The sequence below is a fragment of the Ahaetulla prasina genome, chromosome 9 (genome assembly GCF_028640845.1).
Source record: "Ahaetulla prasina isolate Xishuangbanna chromosome 9, ASM2864084v1, whole genome shotgun sequence".
Lineage (NCBI taxonomy): Eukaryota > Metazoa > Chordata > Lepidosauria > Squamata > Colubridae > Ahaetulla > Ahaetulla prasina.
In genome coordinates, this window is record NC_080547.1 from 19,959,013 (window position 1) to 19,981,348 (window position 22,336).

General features: G+C 40.2%; 1 protein-coding gene across 10 annotated transcripts in view; it reads left to right on the forward strand.

Annotated features, from left to right (window-relative positions):
- ARHGAP32 (Rho GTPase activating protein 32) overlaps positions 1–22,336 on the forward strand; it is a 200,145-nt gene that overhangs the window by 142,331 nt on the left and 35,478 nt on the right. For 8 of the 10 annotated variants that reach the window (XM_058194899.1, XM_058194901.1, XM_058194900.1 and 5 more), the window contains one exon: positions 4,235–4,384. The exons of the other annotated variants lie outside the window; for them this stretch is intronic. In XM_058194899.1, the coding sequence (XP_058050882.1) occupies positions 4,235–4,384 (150 nt within the window). The remainder of the gene's footprint in view (positions 1–4,234; positions 4,385–22,336) is intronic. 10 annotated transcript variants of the gene reach the window in all.

Consider the following 22,336-nt stretch of genomic DNA (forward strand, 5'->3'; position numbering starts at 1 on the left):
ATCTCACCAGACTTAAGGTTGACTCAGCCTTCCATCCTTCCGAGGTGGGTAAAATGAGGACCCGGATTGTTGGGGACCATAGACTGATTCTGTAAACCGCTTAGAGAGGGCTGTAAGAGCACTCTGAAGCAGTAGATAAGTCTAAGTGCTATTGCTATAATAAGAAACCTCCCAGAGTTTTGTTTTAGAAAAGCATTATTATTAAACTGTAGTTAATTTAAAGCTTTTTTGTAGGTTGTCAGATTATTCTCTTGGACAGTTCTATTAATAATCTTTCCATTTTCCATGCAATTAGTTTGTGAGATTAAACAGCAAGTTCAAAGAGAGGCAGAAAAGCTCCGTCCATATTCTCTCATCCGGTGCCAAGAATCAAAGTACCATGTCAGCTCGGTCCCTTCCAGGGATCTCCTGCAAGGACACAATTAAAGAATGGATGAGCTTCAATTGCATTGTCTTGGGGCCACCATTTAAACATTTTTATTATTATTTTTTACTATACCCTGCAGATACCCTGGTCTACAAGTCAAGATCAGGGAAGTGAGCGCTCAGCAAACCACCATACTGACCGAGAGGAATTCAACAAAGTATATTCATTAAAACCAGAGGGTGTGATCCAATTTGAATTTTTGTGATGTTCCAAAAAGAATATCAAGCAAAAAGTGCAGAGAGAAGCTTATTCTGAATTAAGCAAGGAGAGGAGCTGAATTTCACCCACATTTATTTTCTCTTGTGTAACGGCATGTTTTTATTCTCCAAAGCGTTTCTGTAAGAACATGGCATTTTTGCCCCAAATTCCTCTTGCCATGTTGCCATCATAATAATATCTACTGTGGTTCTAGCTTATGTTGAGATGTTAAAAATGGTAGCTGAAAACAACAACAACAAGGAACTAGGGGAAATGCTAATGACTTGAACTTTATCCCAAAAAGGGAAGAGAAGGAAGGAAATCCCTCGTCCCTTGTCACCAATCACTTCCTTTAGGTTTACACTGACATTGTGTGCCCATCAGTGGCACTTTTCACAAACATTCGCATGATTGTGATTTTTTTTTTCCTCCTTAACAAACTGAAAAATCTGATTAACCACCTTGTTACCTAATACAAGCGTCTTTGCCTCGGAATTGCCTATGTCTTCACCCAGGGTTCAGTTGTGTAAAATAACACACTGTGTAATTACTTTGAAATTACTTCAGGATGCTTTCCTCACCTCAAACAATCTCTGCGATAGTTTGATTGCCACAACAACCTGTTTCAAAAGAGTCAGTGATTTATTCCTTTTTGCCTTGAAGGAAGACAATCTCCAGTAACCTAACTACTCAGACCACTGCACAATTGAGCCTTGATAACTTCCTGATTCTAAAAAATTGGAGATGTAGGAAATCCTTAGCCAATTTGCTTCATATTTTAGCCTTTATTTGGATAAAATATCCCTAGAGATTTGCTGCCAAACAAAGGCAATCACTCTCTTTCATAGGCCAGTTGCTTTTAAAATGTATTATTTTCTCATTTTGTAGCCCATACATTACTTGCATACTTGTTGGTTATGAGGATACAGTGATACCTTGGTACTCATGATTATTTGGTTCCAGGAGGCGCAGTGAATACCAAAAATGATGAGTACTAAACAATTCCCCCTCCCCCCCCCCATAAAGAATAATGTAGTGAATCACAAGACAGCCGACATTGACAAGTTCTAACTTGTGTGTTGAGTATCAAACAAACAATGAGTACTGGAACACATTTTTCACGGCAAAATGCATTGAATATCAAATTTGATGAGTTTTAAAGCAGTTGAGTACCAAGGACTCACTGTACTTGGTGTGTGAACACTCCAGTTTATGCTTTTAAAGATCCTACAGTACCATGCAATTAATAATCCCGAAGAAATAGCAAATGCTCTTCACTTTCTTCCTACCGATTCTTGAGTCTTGATTCCATATATTACTACCTTTGCTGGCTATCTGTTTTATTGTTATAGTGGAAATAAAACAGCAGCTGCCCCAAATAATGTCTTTTTTCCCCAATATCAAAGCTGTGAGATTATTTTCTGGTTTCCTGTTGAAGCTTGTGCGTCATACTTCCTTAAAAGGGAGGCATATAGGATCAAAATCATATCAAGATGAATACAAAAATAAAAACAATCAAAACAAGCGAATCACCCAGTAATAAAATGTTACAATAGCTGAGCACTAATTGAAAAATAATTAGATGTAATGTACAACTTTCTCAATTTCCCTATCGTATAAATGTACCAACTGAAAGAGAGTATGTAGGGTGTGTGTATGTGTGTTTGCATATACTATCATTGAAGGACAGCCATCCATGAGCAACGGTGGCGCAGTGGTTAGAGTGCAGTAATGCAGGTTACTTCTGCTGACTGCCGGCTGACTGCAGTTTGGCAGTTCGAATCTCACCAAGCTCAAGGTTGACTCAGCCTTCCATCCTTCCAAGCAGTGGTGAAATCCAATTTTTTTTAGTACCAGTTCTGTGGGCATGGCTTGGTGGGCGTGATGTGGCTTGGTGGGCGTGGCTTGGTGGGCGTGGCAAGGGAAGGATACTGCAAAGTCTCCATTCCCCCCCCTCCTGGGGTAAGGATATTGCAAAATCTCCATTCCTACCCCACTCTGGGGCCAGTCAAAGGTGGCATTTGCTGGTTCTCCAAATTATTCAGAATTTCCACTACGGGTTCTCCAGAACCTGCTGGATTTCACCGCTGCTTCCAAGGTCGGTAAAATGAGTACCCAGATTGTTGGGGGCAATGTGGTGACTCTGTAAGAGGGCTATAAAGCACTGTAAAGCAGTATATAAATCTAAGTGCTACTGCTATCCAATCAACAATGACTTGAGTACAAAAATGGGAGGGCTAGATTGTCTGATTGTCACCTGGCTCTAACCAGTCCTGTACTCTCATCGGGTGCCTGAACTTAAAGTTTGAATGATCTAACTGTATATTTTGAAAATACCAAAGATTCTTAAGAATGTATCAGTGCTAACGACCAAGCAAAAAGCAAATCAAACATACTGGCTGTGTTTGCACAAACTAGTCAACCCATTTTAGTTGCGAGTTATATTGTGGGAACTCTTGTGTATTCAGTGCGTCATGCAAACCCAAGAAACTGCAGACGTAATAGTTTGTTTAATGGGTAAACGGATTGTGCAAACGTAGCCATCAGTTGCTACCCATCAGTCATGTAAGTACTGTAAACGGCCAGGATTCGTTTTTGTTGTTGTTGTTGACTCTTGCATTATGGAAGAGATAAATGATTATAAATAAACAAATAAAGCAAGCAGCATTGTAGAAGCTTAGCAGCCCTTTAATTCGTCTCCAAAGTTAAATGTTTGGGGTTTCTCAGAAGAGGCTGAAAGGTTTTTTAATCCTGTTGGGAAAAATGGATTTGGATGCAAGCTAGGGAACAATATCAGGCCTTAGGCTGGCCACCGAACTGTAATTTAGCTGAACATAAAGGAATGGAGCATGTAATTTCCCCTCATAAATGGCTAACCCAGTGTTTTGTTCTGGATTTCTGAAAGTAGATAGGAAAACTATGGGACAAAATACGGAGCTGCATCACCTGTTTTTATGCTTCTCTTTCCTTTCCTGTCAATTGCCTACTGTCTTACAAGTATATGGAATTTGAGAAGCTACTCTGGGTGCTTTATTTTAACTAAATCTCGTTACAGATTCTGCTTCGCCTGAATCAGTTATTTTTAACGATAGTGGGAAAAAGATAAAGAAAAAGAGAAGGTTGTTTTAAACTGCCAATAGAGCAACAGGGTTGATTCTTATTGATTAGACCAGGGGTAGTCAACCTTTCTGTACCTACCGCCCACTTTTGTATCTCTGTTAGTAGTAAAATTTTCTAACCACCCACCGGTTAGTGCAGTCGCACTATAGCACCCTTTAGTTTCACTTACCTAACGTGAACTAAACTTATGCGCGGGCGATACAAATAGTATATTTTCAGAAATTTAAACTGTCACGGGAAATTTTATAAAAACCTAATGAAAATGTTTTTAAATAGTGCTATGAATTTTTTTTAAAAAGTCAGTTAAATTAAAAAAAAAAGGAAAGTGCTTCAGTATCAGACAAAACCCCTACCGCCCACCATGAAAGCTGGAACGCCCACTAGTAGGCAGTAGGGACCAGGTTGACTACCACTGGACTAGACCCATATTAATAAAACATCTTCGCAATTATCTTCCCCTGAAATGAGTTTTCTGTTTCAATCTGACAGTGTCCAAAAAACACGGCAAGCTTATTACTTTCTTGCGTACATTCATGAAGTCTCGACCAACAAAGCAGAAACTGAAACAGCGTGGGATCTTAAAGGAGAGAGTGTTTGGCTGTGACCTTGGAGAACATCTTCTCAACTCTGGCCATGATGGTAAGAAAAAAGCAAACAATGTTCGTTATAAACCCTTCGTTTATCAGAACCAGCACAGCACCACTTCTGAAAGAAACTTCCATTTATTTATTAGTTTGTCAAACATGTACAAGATAGTAGGTATGAATATGAACCTGGACATGAACGAAGGAAATGAATAGAAATAAATGGGGACAGTAGGGCAGGGACGGTAGGCACGCTGGTGCGCTTATGCCCGCCCCCTTTACGGACCTCTTAGGAATGGGGTGAGGTCCACGATAAGACATTTTAAGATTGAAGCTGTGAGGGTTTGAGGATGTAACAACAGAGTTGGGTAGAGCATTCCAGGCGTTGACCACTCTGTTGCTGAAGTCGTATTTTCTACAGTCGAGTTTGGAACGGTTTACCTTGAATTGGTGTCAATTGTTTGCCCGGCTATTATTGTGGTTGAAGCTGAAGAAGTCATTGACAGGTAAGACGTTGTAGCAGACAATTTTGTGTACTACGCTTAGATTGGACCGCAGGCGGCACGGTTCCAGATTGTCCAAGCCCAGAATTTCAAGCCTGATGGCATAAGGGATTCTATTGTGAATAGAGGAGTGGGATACCCTTCTCGTGAAATTTAATTTAACTGTAATTACTTCTATATGAGCATTAGAATATTCCATCTACAGGACTTCAATCTACAGTACATCTTGATATTTATTAATGATGAGTCAATAAACATCTTACGGCATTTTAGAGCGATGTTGTTTGATCACATCAGTTTGTCTGATGGAAAATTTTCTTCTGGCTTGGCCAGTTTTCCCACATCTTCTCCAGGAGAAGAAATAAGTGGCGGAGGAGACGAACAATAAATTCTTGCCTGAGTGAAACTGCATGCACATAATTAGCTATAAGCCTAAATGTCTAAGATTTCCTTCAGTTCATAGATCGTATCTGAAATACTTACAATTATTACATGTCAGCTTCTGTCTTAACACCACAATTTTGTGTACTGAATTGTATAATGAATCCACCCTGCTTGTAATTTTGTATTTTGACGCCAGTCAGAGGTCTTTTGCTATTTTTGTCGTCTTTGTTTAGAAAAGAACCAGTCTTTAAATTTTCCCAGAAAATTTTGGTATCAAAAAAACTAGTTCACTAAAAGGTTTCGGTGTCTTTAATTAAACTCTCCTATTCTGTCCCCTCTCATCCTTCAATTTTTGCCATTACTGGGAAAAAAGTATCTTAACATAAATAATACCCTAAGCAGTTGATGCATCATGTGTTAGAATGTGTATTATTGCATCTTCCAGCCTATGCTTTAAGGCAGGCTTGGCGAAACTTTTTGGCACCATGCTGAAACGGGAGCGCATGTGCATGCGCATGCCAGAGACCGGAAGAACAGCCGCCCAGGGCGCATGTGTGCACAAAGACCAACTCGCCAGTGCGAATGCGCACACCAGAAACGAGAAGAGCAGCCACCAGTGCTCATGCGCACCCCAGGAATATGGTCTTCTGGTTTCCAGTGCCTGCCAGCTGGTCTTCATTTGCTCATGCGCGTCGGAAACCAGAAGACCAGGTGGCCGGTGTGCCTGCATGGGCCGGAAACTGGAAGAGCAGCCACCTGGCGCGCATGCACACTGGGTGGCTGCTCTTCCAGTTTGCAGCACTCCCATGCGTGAAGACCAACTGGCCGGTGCGCCAGAACCCAGAAGAACAATAGGCAATGGCTCATGTGCCTGGAGAGATGGCTCTGTGGGCCACTTCTGGCACACGTGCTATAGGTTCGCCATCATGGCTTTAAGGCATAGACCAGGGGTCTCCAACCTTGGCAACTTTAAGACTTGTGGACTTAAAGACCCAGCTGGCTGAGAGGAACTCTGGGAGTTGAAGACCACAAGTCTTAAAGTTGCCAAGGTTGGAGACCCCTGGCATAGACAATCATGAGATGGGCAGCTCTACAGACTTAATAAGCAAGCATATATGTAGCAATAATTGAGTTTCATTATACTTTGGCATTTGTATGAATAAGGAATCTGGAACTACAAACAAGCATAGTTAAAGGAGTAAAAGGAACTAAAAAGTTACTCAAATTGCTCTGCTGTGCTATGCTATCTTTGGTCCCCATTATAGAATTACAGCATCATGTGCAATTTGCTATTCAACAGCCTGGTTTAGAATAATGGTTATTCACCTCAGAGGAAGGAGGAGCAGAGTAATCCTCGGTAACATTCCTTAAATATAAGAAGAGTATCATTTGGTTGGAATATCAATTTTATTTAAAGTTGGGTGATTGTCTGGTGGCACAGTGGTTAAAGTGCATTATTGCAGGCAAACTCTGCCCACAGCCTGGAGTTCGATCCTGATGGGGCTCAAGATTGACTCAGCCTTCTATCCTTCCGAGGTTGGTAAAATGAGGACTCAAATTGTTGAGGGCATTATAAAGTGCCCAGAGAGTGCCATAAAGAGCTATGGGGCAGTATACTATAAGCCTAAATGCTATTGCTATTATCTAGTAATCTATGGCTATTCCCTTTTTTAAACAAAAAAACAAAAAAACAACAACAATACATAACATACATTAACATAAAATCCCGGTACAGCCAGCTTATTCCATCGCTGACTGTTGGGGGCGAATCATTGGCCCCCAGGGGGAGTGTTCGCAACTTAGGCGTTCTCCTGGATGATCGGCTGTCTTTAGAAGAACATATGACGACCGTCGCCAGGGGAGCTTTTTATCAGGTTCGCCTGATATGCCAGTTGCGTCCCTTCCTAGACCGGGATTTCCTATGAACGGTCACTCATGCCCTTGTCACTTCCCACCTGGACTACTGCAATGCTCTCTACATGGGGCTCCCCTTGAAGAGCACCAGGAGGCTCCAGCTGGTCCAGAATGCGGTTGCGCGGGTAATAGAGGGAGCACCACGATGCTCCCATGTAACACCTCTCCTGCGCAGCCTGCACTGGTTGCCGGTGGTCTTCTGGGTGCAATTAAAGGTGTTGGTTATCACCTTTAAAGCGCTCCATGGCACAGGACCGGGTTACAGCCTCCCATCCGCCTGTGGGAGAGCCTCCTCAGGGTGCTGTCAGTCAAACAATGCTGACTGGCAGCCCCCAGGGGGAGGGACTTCTCTGTGGGGGCTCCTGCCCTTTGGAATGAGCTGCCTCCGGGGTTGCGTCAACTCCCCAACCTCTGGTCTTTTAAACGCAAGCTCAAGACTTTGTTATTCCATTGCGCGAGGCTAGCCTAACGAAATTTTAATGGGGTTTTTACGATGGTTTTACGCTAGTTTTAATCTTATTTGGACAAATCTTGAATTAGTTTTTTAATATGTTTTTAATTTTTGTCTATCTTTATGTTATTTTATTTTGGCTGTAAACCGCCCTGAGTCCTTCGGGAGAAGGGCGGTATAAAAAAATTGAATGAATGAATGAATGAATGAATGAATGAATAAATAAATAAAACATTCCTTCTTTACATCAGCTTCGTTCCCTTATTCTTCTCATATTTACATCCTTATTCCCCCTCTTGTTTCATTTAACTATACTTTTCTTTTTTGTCCCATTCTCCCTTGTTTCTATATATCTTCTATCCTATCTATCCTTCTAACTATTCATTTTCTTTCATACACTGCCATTTTATATACATATATAAGCTTTTCACCTTTTTCACCATTTACTATTTCTAGTCTCTAGCCAATTATACAATTTGTTCCATATTATATAATATTCCGACTCTTCTTTTTCTTTCAACTCCTTTGTTAATTTGTCCATCTCCGCACAGTCCAAGATTTTCTTTATCACTTCCTCCTCCGTTGGTATATTCTCGTTTTTCCACTTCTGTGCATATGCTTAAATTCTGGCTTAAATTTTATTGGTTTTAAATTTTTATAATGAATTTTTAATGGGTTTTAGTTTTATATGTTCCAAAGTTTTAGGCCAATTATGTAATAAGTTTTTTAATTCGTATTTTAATTGTATATTGCACTGTTTGTTTTATCTTGGCTGTACACCACCCTGAGTCCTTCGGGAGAAGGGCGGTATAAAAATCAAATTAATAATAATAATAATAATAATAATAATAATAATAATAATAATAATAATAATAATAATAATAATAATAATAATAATAATAATTCTGGCAGCCGTTATTATATGTAGAATTAGGTATCCTATTTCTTTACTGTATTTCGTGTTGAGTATTCCCAGCAGGAAGGTCTCTGGTCTCCAGTCTATATGGTGATCAGTTATTTCTTCCAGCCACTTTTTAATTTTAACCCAGAATTTTTTCGCTGTTAGACATGTCCACCATAAATGCCAATACGTTCTATATATCTTTTTACACTTCCAACATAATGTGGAGCTATTCGGGTACATCTTAGCAAGCCTTGCTGGTGGAAGATGCCATCTATAAAACATTTTCAACTAGTTTTCCTTGAATGTTGCTGACATTGTCATTTTTATATTTGTTCTCCACATTGTTTCCCATTTCTCCAATCTATAGCTATTCCATGTTCCCACGTCAGACTTCACCAAAACATTCCTCTAAGTATGTGCTATTCAGGTGGTGGTGAACTAAATTTTGGGGAAGAAATAGAGTTCAGCCAAACTAGTCTTCTGATTGTCCCTTAAGGTGTGACATTAAGATGTCTTGATAATACTGTTATTCCATGTTGTTTCTTGCCTCTTTCTGTATACCAAATTCCTTACTTTATTTCATCCCGTGGACATTTTGTCTCAGGGCATCACCCTAGATTTAAGGCTCATGCAATTAACACAAATCACTTTTTGCTTAATTATATAATGCCCCGGGAGGCACTAAGATGGGTTTCAAATTCCTCATGCCTTTCTTTTGGCTCAGGGCCTGCTTACATTCCACAGATACTTTTAAGTGTTCAGTTGGATGAACACCTGCACCATGATAGCTACGGAAAGCAATAAAGGTGCTCTGGTTGACTCTTTAATGAAAGGATATTTCCCGTAGTTTACGTAGGACGCAACAATAAGGAAAGGCACTTCGGGCTGGAGTGCTTTAATCACTTTTATTTGGCTCTTCCTGCCAGTTGAAGCAATTAAGCAAAGTGCATCATCTACCCGTGGATTGCATAATATTATGTCTGAACTGGAGGTTCAACTATTTTCTTTCCGAAGAAGCTAAAGATTGTAAAATGAGAATAAACCATGACTTCGCCTTCAATTATCCAAGCAATGCAGGGGACTTCAGCATGTATTTGTCATTTGTGACAATGGTACTTGTTTCAGTACAAAAAGATAATCCTTCTCTTTGACAAGAAATACAAGATCATAATGCTTAATTAGTGGTTTTTCATGGTTTTTCATGGTTTTTCATGGTTAGAAACCTTTTCCTTTTCTATATTAGTTCTAAAATTAAGGAGTAGAAATAGTTCATCCCCATATTGTAAGAGGATGATGTTGTGCTGTATCCTTATTACCTAAACAGGAAAATTGGGCTTTCTCGGTCTCCTACCAGATACAGGTAGTCCTCGACATATGACCACAATTGAGACCAGAATTTCCATTGTTAACCAAGGCAATTATTAATTATAGTTAATTGGGTGTGACCCAATTATCGGGTTGCACCCAATATTACAACCTACCGTATTTTTCGGTGTATAAGACGCACCCTAGTTTTTGGGGAGGAAAATAAGAAAAAAGCTGATTGGCAGGTGGATCGGCCTCCCGGAATACGCCCAATCAGCTTTTTCCCAGAGGTGAATTTCAGCAACAGGTTCCTTGGTTGTGACCTCTGTGCCTTGCTTTTTTTCCCTGCCTCTGAAAGCCTCCAAAACAGAACTTTAGAAAAAAAGCCTCTGTTCTTTTCTGAAGCTTCTTTCAGCCTCTGAAACCTCCATTTGAGAAGCTGCGTGGGCTACATTCGGAGTATAACACACACCCAGATTTTCACCCTCAAAAAAATACGGTATTTGCCATGGTTGTTAAGTGAATTACAGTGAATAACAGAGTTATTAAGCAAATCTGGCTTTCCTGATTGATTTTGCTTTTGGAAGCTGACTGGCAATCAGATGATCCCAAGATACTGCATCCATCATCAATACATACCAATTGCTAAGCTCCCAAATGTTGATCCTATGATCGTGGGGATGCTGCAACGATTGTAAAGTGTGAATACCGGTTGTAAGTCACTTTTTCCAGTGTGTTCTAACTTTGAGCTGTCACTCAATGAATGTTGCAAGTCAGGGCCTACCTGTATTGCCATATTTTTCCTTAAAGCAGAATTGTTTCACACCTGCCAGAAACGTGATCATCAATGACCCACACAAAAAGTTTTTAAAAAAAATTAGCCATGCATCCTGGACATAAACTGTTTCAACTCCTATCCTCAAAACGACGCTATAGAGCACTACACACCAGAACAACTAGACACAAGAACAGTTTTTTCCCGAAGGCCATCACTCTGCTAAACAAATAATTCCCTCAACACTGTCAGACTATTTACTGAATCTGCACTACTATTAATCGTTTCATAGTTCCCATCACCAATCTCTTTCCACTTAGGACTGTATGACTATAACTTGTTGCTGGCAATCCTTATGATTTATATTGATATATTGACCATCAATTGTGCTGTAAATGTTGTACCTTGATGAACGTATCTTTTCTTTTATGTACACTGAGAGCATATGCACCAAGACAAATTCCTTGTGTGTCCAATCACACTTGGCCAATAAAATTCTATTCTATTCTATTCTTCATTTTTGGAGATTTGTAAAAAATAAGTATAAGAACAAAGATTTCTGATTTCTAGAGGTGCAGTTGTGATAGGCAGTATGAAACGACTTGAGCAACTCAAGGCAGACAGCCTGAGTTTAGAAACCCTGTTGTCTTTGAATTAATCTTGCTTAACTGCCAGCTCTAAAGTCCATCTGTGCGTCAAAATCTACACAACACCAAAGTAATCACTGTCAGTTGGAGCTTGGCAAGACATTTTAAAACATTTCTCCTGTCACTTATAATCTCTTAACAAGCTGTAATATGTTTTTGTTATTACCCAAATTATTGTTCGCTACTTTAGGCCATTATAAGCAAATAGATGTGCATATTAATTCTGAAAGCAGGACTGAGTTTAGGATGATCAAGCAGTAAACTAACCAAGCCTAATTACAGTCTTCTGTGCAAGCTGTCAGGGTTCCAAGTAATAGATCCATATCAAGCAAAACTCCGAGGCAAGTGTATTCCTCAAAGCGTAGCTTTATTGGAAATATATTGGCACACATCTAGTGAAAACTGACTCTGAGGGTTCCCACAGTTTTCACCTAAATGAAAAGCAACAGTTTTTCACTTTCTCAAAACAATCAGTCACATGGTCCAATCACAGCTCCATCCGATAACATCACTCCTCCTTCCAGGGACCAGGTGTGAGAATGTCCTTGGTTCTCAAGAGAAAGCATTTTGTTTTGGCTACAAGGTCCCAACTATCTCAATTCCCCTCTCTCCAGTGTGGCAGCACAGAAGCTCCAGGATGGCTTTGGTCAGGTCAGCTTCAGGGTTGACACAAGCAGAATTGTTTCACACCTGCCAGAAACGTGATCATCAATGACCCACACAAAAAGTTTTTAAAAAAAATTAGCCATGCATCCTGGACATAAACTGTTTCAACTCCTATCCTCAAAACGACGCTATAGAGCACTACACACCAGAACAACTAGACACAAGAACAGTTTTTTCCCGAAGGCCATCACTCTGCTAAACAAATAATTCCCTCAACACTGTCAGACTATTTACTGAATCTGCACTACTATTAATCGTTTCATAGTTCCCATCACCAATCTCTTTCCACTTAGGACTGTATGACTATAACTTGTTGCTGGCAATCCTTATGATTTATATTGATATATTGACCATCAATTGTGCTGTAAATGTTGTACCTTGATGAACGTATCTTTTCTTTTATGTACACTGAGAGCATATGCACCAAGACAAATTCCTTGTGTGTCCAATCACACTTGGCCAATAAAATTCTATTCTATTCTATTCTTCATTTTTGGAGATTTGTAAAAAATAAGTATAAGAACAAAGATTTCTGATTTCTAGAGGTGCAGTTGTGATAGGCAGTATGAAACGACTTGAGCAACTCAAGGCAGACAGCCTGAGTTTAGAAACCCTGTTGTCTTTGAATTAATCTTGCTTAACTGCCAGCTCTAAAGTCCATCTGTGCGTCAAAATCTACACAACACCAAAGTAATCACTGTCAGTTGGAGCTTGGCAAGACATTTTAAAACATTTCTCCTGTCACTTATAATCTCTTAACAAGCTGTAATATGTTTTTGTTATTACCCAAATTATTGTTCGCTACTTTAGGCCATTATAAGCAAATAGATGTGCATATTAATTCTGAAAGCAGGACTGAGTTTAGGATGATCAAGCAGTAAACTAACCAAGCCTAATTACAGTCTTCTGTGCAAGCTGTCAGGGTTCCAAGTAATAGATCCATATCAAGCAAAACTCCGAGGCAAGTGTATTCCTCAAAGCGTAGCTTTATTGGAAATATATTGGCACACATCTAGTGAAAACTGACTCTGAGGGTTCCCACAGTTTTCACCTAAATGAAAAGCAACAGTTTTTCACTTTCTCAAAACAATCAGTCACATGGTCCAATCACAGCTCCATCCGATAACATCACTCCTCCTTCCAGGGACCAGGTGTGAGAATGTCCTTGGTTCTCAAGAGAAAGCATTTTGTTTTGGCTACAAGGTCCCAACTATCTCAATTCCCCTCTCTCCAGTGTGGCAGCACAGAAGCTCCAGGATGGCTTTGGTCAGGTCAGCTTCAGGGTTGACACAAGCAGAATGTTGGATAAAACCTCTAAAGTGTTAAGCCTGGCAAAATTCAGTCTGTGACATTAAAGAGCTCAATTCTTTATTGCCATTGATTTTCTGTGTCCAGATACTCATTTTAAGATATCCCTGATAACCCTGAAACTTCTTTCAAAGTAAACAGGGAGGGCAGGATTGACTCAGTGATAGCTGTGGACTTGGCAGTGGATGGGAGAGACACAGGAAGATTGGTTGGAGACTTGGAGGGAGGCATTTTCACACAGAGAGAAGATGACAGTAAGAGGAAGAATGCCACTACAGTATTTAATACAGGTCTTTATTTTGGACCAGTTTCTACCAAGGGACCTAGAGGCTGTATGCTGGAAGGTTGGCTTCAGACTATTATTGATAAAAGTCTATCTTCACCTAGAATAAGATCCAATGGGGTAGAGGTAGACCCAGAGGTGTGACAGTATGTGGGAATGGCTTTGGGAAACTTTGGGGAAGATACAGTAGTGGCCAAAATTGTGGAAACCTTTTGGGAAAAGTGTATTTTTGAGGTTTGATGGCTAATAACACCACTTTTTTTTTTGGAGTTTCAAGATAATCATATTCCACTGCTGGAATGGCCTGGGAATAGCCCAGACCTTAACCCAGTTGAAAATCAATGGAGCTGACTAAAGAAACTTGTTAATCAGAAGTGACCCAGCAATAAAACACAGTTAATAGAAGCAATCATTCAATCTTGGTTTCACATTAGAACAGCTGCAGAACTCAAAGACTTGGTTCACCCCATGGGAAGATGTTGTAAGGCTGTAATTCATGCTAAAGGTTACCCAACTGTTAACTGACATGGTGATAATTTTTGTATATCTTGTTTTTTCTATGGTGATAATTTTTTTATATCTCATTTTTTTTCTACGTGTTTCACTTTTCTTCTTTATACTGTAACTGCTATTCTTTTTTTTTTTTTTTTTTTACATTTATACCCCGCCCTTCTCCGAAGACTCAGGGCGGCTTACAGTGTATAAGGCATATTCTCATAGCAAATCTTTCATAAAAGCTATTGCATTACATCCTTAATTCAATTATCTTTTCATTGATATATAATTTTATGGTACTACTCAAAAAAAAAAAAAAACCAAACCAGAAGTGGTTATTAGCTAGTTTTAGAAAAGTAGGTAGCCCAAGTAGGTAGTAGGAAACTCAGTCCATGAAACAAACAAACAAACTTTATCCGAACAGCTGCGAATTACTTCATTCCCAGCATAGTTCAACTAAATTAAAACAAATTCCTCCCAACACAAATTCCTCAGTCCTATCACAAACCTTGGTCCAATTAGACAAACTGCCAGAGGCCTTTCTTGGCAAACGTTCAGAAGTCACAGATTCAGAAATAAATGCAAGACATAGACGAAGAAGAAACTACCAACGTTGTTTTCCGGCAAAGCCCAAACGCCGTTGCTGGTCTGTTTTAAGCCTTATGGGAGGGGCCAATCATTTCTTGGCCCTACTCGCGAGTTGTCCTTTTTGCTTGAGCTGCTCTTGCCTTCTGGCAGCTCTTCCCATGCGTGCGTTAGGAACAGGCTCCTCCTGTTCCTCTGCCTCACTACTAGCAGTCTCTGGAGGCTTTGGAGTCCATACCTTACTCCCTGATGGCCCTGGCCTCACCTCAGCCTCATCGCTATCTGACTCCGATGCCAGCTCTGCAGGCTGCTGGCGGACCACAACATTACATGACATTTTGGCATTGATTATTTGTGCCAGTTCTTTGGTAACTGAATGTGAGTGCCTTTTGTGTTCCCACCTGAGCTTGTGACTCTTAAGATGGGCAGGGGGTGAGATAGTGTCTTGGGACGTCAACCTGCGAGCCCTAGAAATGGATCCAGTGTGGCTGAGATTTCATGTCTCCCTCCATGGGAACCACAGCCTTGTCCCTGGTTAAAACAATCTAATTGCATTCAATCAGGACCTAGTTCAGATTTAAGTCCTGAAATGAAGGAAAATCCTGAGTTCCCCCCAGAACACAATGGCCCCTGCGATGTTTAATTTCACCAGAAATGGCAGGACTACTTTATAGACTCGGCTGCTTAAGTTTTTACAGTTGAATATGCACTTCTATTTCTAGAATGTAGAGTCGTCATTTTGGCATTGGGAAGAGGAAACACAAACTGCTCGCTTTATCTCTCGACAGGAGATGTTTATTGTGCTCAGCATCCCACAGCCTCATGATAGTTAAATAGACCGAGGTATTGCAAATCAGGAAAGTATCTAGGATACATGGATGGCAGGTTGCCTAGAAACTGAAGGTCTAAAAATAGCTTCTCATTTGATTAAGCATTGTTAATTGCAATTTCATGTATAAATAACTTAAGATGTTTCAGCATTATCAGCAATTCACAAAAGTCAAAATCGCATTCTACATCTTAGATCCCAATATATCAGGGGAGCCTCAGTATAATATTCTGTTTCATCTACCATAATTAGGATGTGTTGTCCCCTCAGTAGCTGATTTTCTGAGACATCCCATGACAAATGATGACATCTGGCAGAATTCGTTCTGGGCTTGACAGATACACCTGTAGTACAAAAGGAACACGTACTACCGCTTTTACAACAAATGTAACATCTCCCATTCTTGGTTTTTTTCCTTCCTGACCTTTTTATGTTTTAAAAACTGACTCGTCTTTTTAATGAAGTGGAAACTTCATACCTTAAAAACAATAGTAGCATATACTTGTGAGATAAAATTCCTAATTCATGAATATTGTGTTTTTCACATTTGTAAGCTAACCTTGAAGTATTATTGAAGGAGGTTTATGTAATCGTCAGTAATACCCAAAGAAGCATGATATTTTGGAAAAACGTCTTACATTGTGATCCGATTTGCTAAATCTTGGTTGTGTTGGTTCAAAGAAGGACTTCAAATATTTGAGTGAAGAGAGTTCGTTCCAAAAGACATTTTATACATAGATGTGAGAATATTCCAAAAGACAACTAGATGGGAGGAGGCAAATTGGGGCATTACTATATCAAAAAAATGGATAAATCCTTTTCATCCACTATTATGTTTGAAGAGAAACATGTCCATTAAAAAGATATCATGAAACTAGTATCCCAAGTATACCATTCACATTAATATCAACATCCTTCTTCATCTATATATATATATAAAAGTGAAATACCACTCACACATCATCACAAAATCGCCAGAACCGTAAAGCCTACAAACTTGAAATTTGCCATGTATGTTCCTCTTGGCTTCTAGATGCTCAGTAAGAAAGGATTTTTCGAAATGACCATCAGATTATTAGTATTTCTTATATTATTATTAACATGCTCTGATGCTACGAAGTTCTACTCCCCCTCCCCACCTGAAAAGAACTCTGTTCCAACTTGGGAATGGGCATGTCTAGCGCGTGACTCATCCGGTCTGTGGGTTGGGAGTTTAGACATACTACTCCCCACCTGAAAGTGAGAGAAGGGGATAAAATAGGAGAAGCCTCTGTGGGGCAAGCCTGAGGGAGAGAAGGGAATAGGAGAGGATCATTGGGGCCAGCCTCAGAAGACAAAGGGGGTAGGAGAGGAGAGGCTTCTGTGGGGCAAGCCTGAGGGAGAGAAGGGAATAGGAGAGGATCATTGGGGCCAGCCTCAGGAGAGAAAGGGGATAGGAGAGGAGAGGCTTCTGTGGGGCAAGCCTGAGGGAGAGAAGGGAATAGGAGAGGATCACTGGGGCCAGCCTCAGGAGAGAAAGGGGATAGGAGGCTTCTGTGGGGCAAGCCTGAGGGAGAGAAGGGAAGAGGAGAGACCAATGTAACTACTCATTAATTTTCAAACTATAAATGTCAATTTATCAAGTCCTCCTGGAGCACGGGTATCCAGCTAGTAATATATAGAGTCCAATTTGTCAGTCTAATATTGACTGTGACTGTAACATGAGAATCTAAAGAGATTGCTATCTCAAACTGACAATCGCCTACATCCATCGCCTACAGATACATAGGAAGAACCATTGAGTGAAGGTTCCCTGAGTTGAATTCAACAATTGGTGTCCAGCTAATGATCAGTGATCAGGAAATAAGTACATTTTGTTTATTCCTATGCAAGCAGTTCCATTTGTACTGTAGATTCCTTAATTTGTAAGCCGTGGTGGCTATAATGTAGTTAATTCATGTGAAAGATTTTAATTGTATCCTCATACATGAAAGGCTTTTGAAATAGCATGGATGCATGGTGAAAAGAAGTCCTTTTATCTATTTTGACAGGGAAGATAGAGAATTAACGATTTGTATCTGGAGGACAAATAGGACTGTTGAATGTTTGGCCAACTGAGTGTTCCTCTCCCTCCCTTTAATAAAATGACAAATGATGACATCTGGCAGAATTCGTTCTGGGCTTGACAGATACACCTGTAGTACAAAAGGAACACGTACTACCGCTTTTACAACAAATGTAACATCTCCCATTCTTGGTTTTTTTTCCTTCCTGACCTTTTTATGTTTTAAAAACTGACTCGTCTTTTTAATGAAGTGGAAACTTCATACCTTAAAAACAATAGTAGCATATACTTGTGAGATAAAATTCCTAATTCATGAATATTGTGTTTTTCACATTTGTAAGCTAACCTTGAAGTATTATTGAAGGAGGTTTATGTAATCGTCAGTAATACCCAAAGAAGCATGATATTTTGGAAAAACGTCTTACATTGTGATCCGATTTGCTAAATCTTGGTTGTGTTGGTTCAAAGAAGGACTTCAAATATTTGAGTGAAGAGAGTTCGTTCCAAAAGACATTTTATACATAGATGTGAGAATATTCCAAAAGACAACTAGATGGGAGGAGGCAAATTGGGGCATTACTATATCAAAAAAATGGATAAATCCTTTTCATCCACTATTATGTTTGAAGAGAAACATGTCCATTAAAAAGATATCATGAAACTAGTATCCCAAGTATACCATTCACATTAATATCAACATCCTTCTTCATCTATATATATATATAAAAGTGAAATACCACTCACACATCATCACAAAATCGCCAGAACCGTAAAGCCTACAAACTTGAAATTTGCCATGTATGTTCCTCTTGGCTTCTAGGTGCTCAGTAAGAAAGGATTTTTCGAAATGACCATCAGATTATTAGTATTTCTTATATTATTATTAACATGCTCTGATGCTACGGAGTTCTACTCCCCCTCCCCACCTGAAAAGAACTCTGTTCCAACTTGGGAATGGGCATGTCTAGCGCGTGACTCATCCGGCCTGTGGATTGGGAGTTTAGGCATACTACTCCCCACCTGAAAGTGAGAGAAGGGGATAAAATAGGAGAAGCCTTTGTGGGGCAAGCCTGAGGGAGAGAAGGGAATAGGAGAGGATCATTGGGGCCAGCCTCAAGAGACAAAGGGGGTAGGAGAGGAGAGGCTTCTGTGGGGCAAGCCTGAGAGAGAGAAGGGAATAGGAGAGGATCATTGGGGCCAGCCTCAGGAGAGAAAGGGGATAGGAGAGGAGAGGCTTCTGTGGGGCAAGCCTGAGGGAGAGAAGGGAATAGGAGAGGATCACTGGGGCCAGCCTCAGGAGAGAAAGGGGATAGGAGGCTTCTGTGGGGCAAGCCTGAGGGAGAGAAGGGAAGAGGAGAGACCAATGTAACTACTCATTAATTTTCAAACTATAAATGTCAATTTATCAAGTCCTCCCGGAGCACGGGTATCCAGCTAGTAATATATAGAGTCCAATTTGTCAGTCTAATATTGACTGTGACTGTAACATGAGAATCTAAAGAGATTGCTATCTCAAACTGACAATCGCCTACATCCATCGCCTACAGATACATAGGAAGAACCATTGAGTGAAGGTTCCCTGAGTTGAATTCAACAATTGGTGTCCAGCTAATGATCAGTGATCAGGAAATAAGTACATTTTGTTTATTCCTATGCAAGCAGTTCCATTTGTACTGTAGATTCCTTAATTTGTAAGCCGTGGTGGCTATAATGTAGTTAATTCATGTGAAAGATTTTAATTGTATCCTCATACATGAAAGGCTTTTGAAATAGCATGGATGCATGGTGAAAAGAAGCCCTTTTATCTATTTTGACAGGGAAGATAGAGAATTAACGATTTGTATCTGGAGGACAAATAGGACTGTTGAATGTTTGGCCAACTGAGTGTTCCTCTCCCTCCCTTTAATAAAATGGCAAATGAGCTGCAGGTAGTCCTCAACTTACAAAAATTCACTCAGTGACCGTTCGAAGTTATAACGGCACTGAAAAAAGGCACTTATGACCGTTTCCCACACTTATAACCTTTGTAGCATCCCCATGTACACGTGATCAAAATTCAAGATGCTTGGGAACAAATTCACATTTATGACCGTTGTCCTGGAGCCATGTGATCTTCCGACCAGCAAAATGAATGTGAAAACCAGATTCACTTAACAACTGTGTTACCGTACTAATTTAACAACTGTAGTTCTTCACTTAACATTATGTGGCAAGAAAGGTGGTAAAATGGGACGAAATTAAATGTTTCATGTAGCAACAAAAACGTTGGGCTCCATTGTGGTCGAAAGTCGAGGACTACCTATACAGAGTTCCAACAGAGCCTTTGGGTGCTAGTTTCCACAACGCTGATGCCTCAATAGCGGGACTGGGAACCTTTTGTGTTTGATACATCGTGAGGTAAATATTTGAATCTGTTTTATGGGTTTTAAAAACCTCCGTATCATTTTGGGGGGGACTATATGTACTCTTGGTGGGACTTAGTGGTTCAGTGGCTGAGCTTGTCGATCGACAGGTCGGCAGTTCAGTGGTTCGAATACCTAGTGCTGCATAACGGGGTGAGCTCCCGTTCCTTGTCCCAGCTTCTGCCAACCTAGCAGTTCGAAAGCACGTAAAAAATGCAAATAGAAAAATAGGGACCACCTTTGGTGGGAAGGTAACAGCGTTCCGTGTGCCTTTGGCCTTTAGTCATGCCAGCGACATGACCACGGAGACGTCTTCGGACAGCGCTGGCTCTTCGGCTTTGAAACAGATGAGCACCGCCCCCTAGAGTCGGGAACGACTAGCACATATGTGCAAGGGGAACCTTTACCTTTTTCTATGTACTCTGATCCCCAAATACCACCTTCATGAACATTCAGTGGCATAGACACTAATACTCACTTTTAATGCTTCTTCGACTGTTTCAATTTGCAACACCAAGGACTACCTGTAAATTGAAGGACTTCTTTGAAGAATTTCTCCCCCTCTCTACTTTTGAGACGGGGATTGTTTTCCCTTCTACCTTGATGTTAAATGTCACAGTGGGGTGCTCCTGAAATTTAATGATGATAGATACAGCTCTCCTTGATTCTGTTTATTACAAGGCTGGAAACCTCCGGGAGAGAAATGTGAAGGGAAACATGCTGAGCTTGTTCTCCCGTATCCATTGTGTCAATAAAGCAATTCAGAGAGGTAGCAGTGGGGATAACTGGGGGTGGGGGGGGGAATCATTGAGAACGTCTGGATGTTTTTGTGCAGGCTCTAACCTCTTCCTGGCGGAGAATGGGATTAATGAAAGAAGGAAAGACAAATGCTGTGCTCTTTACAAATGAATACATCAGTAGCAGTGGTGAAATCCAATTTTTTTTACTACCGGTTCTGTGGGTGTGGCTCATTTTAAATAGTTTGCTGCCAAAACTGGGTTTGGGCAAGCATGATCTATTTATCATAAGTAGAGCGAATTCACTATTGGGTTTAGGAGATTTAACAGATTAACAGAGTTGGAAGGGACCTTCTAGGTTATCTAGTCCAACCCCACCCCTGCCCAAGCAGGAGATCCTGCACCATGTCTGACAAATGACAGTCCATTCTCTTCTTGAAAGCCTCCAGTGATGAAGCTCCCACAACTTCTGAAGGCAACTTCTGTTCCACTGGTTGATTGTTCTCACTGTCAGAAACTTCCTCCTCATTTCTAGGTTGAATCTCACCTTGATCAGTTTCCATCCGTTATTCCTTGTCTGGCCTTCAGGTGCTTTGGAAAATAGCTTGAGCCCTTCCTCTCTGGGGCAGTCCCTCAAATATTGGAGCCCTGTTATCATGTCTCCCCTAGTCCTTCTCTTCACTAGATTAGCCATGCCCAGTTCCTGCAACAGTTCTTCATATATTTTAGTCTCCAATCCCCTAATCATCCTGGTTGCTCTTCTCTGCACTTTTTCTAGATTTTCAACATCTTTTTATAGTATGGTGACCAAAACTGGATGCAGTACTCTAGGTGTGGTCTTATTAGGGCTTTATATAGATCCCTCTCTCTCCCTCCCTCTCCACCTTCCTGTCTTGGATTTCTCTTTTACATTTTTTTTCTTGAGCATTCTTTTTAATAATTTTGGGGATGTTCCAACTCAGTAAGAACCTAACTGTCCAGGAAAACTAGTATTGTAATTGTGAGGCAATGACAATGTTACCTGCTATATACATATTTGCTTTAAGAACTATTCAGTATCTCTTTGTCAGTTCTCAGTTTATGTGAGTTGGCAGATTATATACAAATAGGTTTTAAACTCGCCTAAGAATCTTTCAAAGTTATTTATTCATGGTATCTGCCAGGGTTTAAATGTGTGTGCTTATTATTTTTTAACCATGGCAAATACCAGCTTAAAGTGGTATTTAAGATGTTTGCCATGAAATCTGTTTTACTCCTTGGGGGGCTAAAATTATATGGATTGGTTGTTTTGAACAGCTTGCTGTTGGATTGATTGGTATATTAGTCTGAGTGTTCATGTCTGCTTTTCAGTTGATCCTAATCTGTGTTGCTGCTTTTTCGGTTACAGATTAACTTCATATGATACTGTCTTCTGGAAACTATACATGTGGCTTATCTTTTTTCTATTCCTCTGATTAATATGCTCAAATACATATCCTTACATATATAGAAATTTTAATAATTAACTTAAGAGTAACTTCTTGTCTGGTTTGATAATCTGAAACTGTCTAGGTCAAGAGTGAGTAGACTAAAGGCCAACATTTCTAAGGCTGGTTTTCTTATATTTATCCAAAGGTCTTGTGATCTTCTAGCTCAGGGGTTTCCAACCTTGGCAACTTTAAGACTTGTGGACTTCAACTCCCAGAATTCCTGGCTGAGGAATTCTGGGAGTCGAAGTCCACAAGTCTTAAAGTTGCCAAGGTTGGAGACCCCTGTTCTAGCTACAGCCAGTCAAG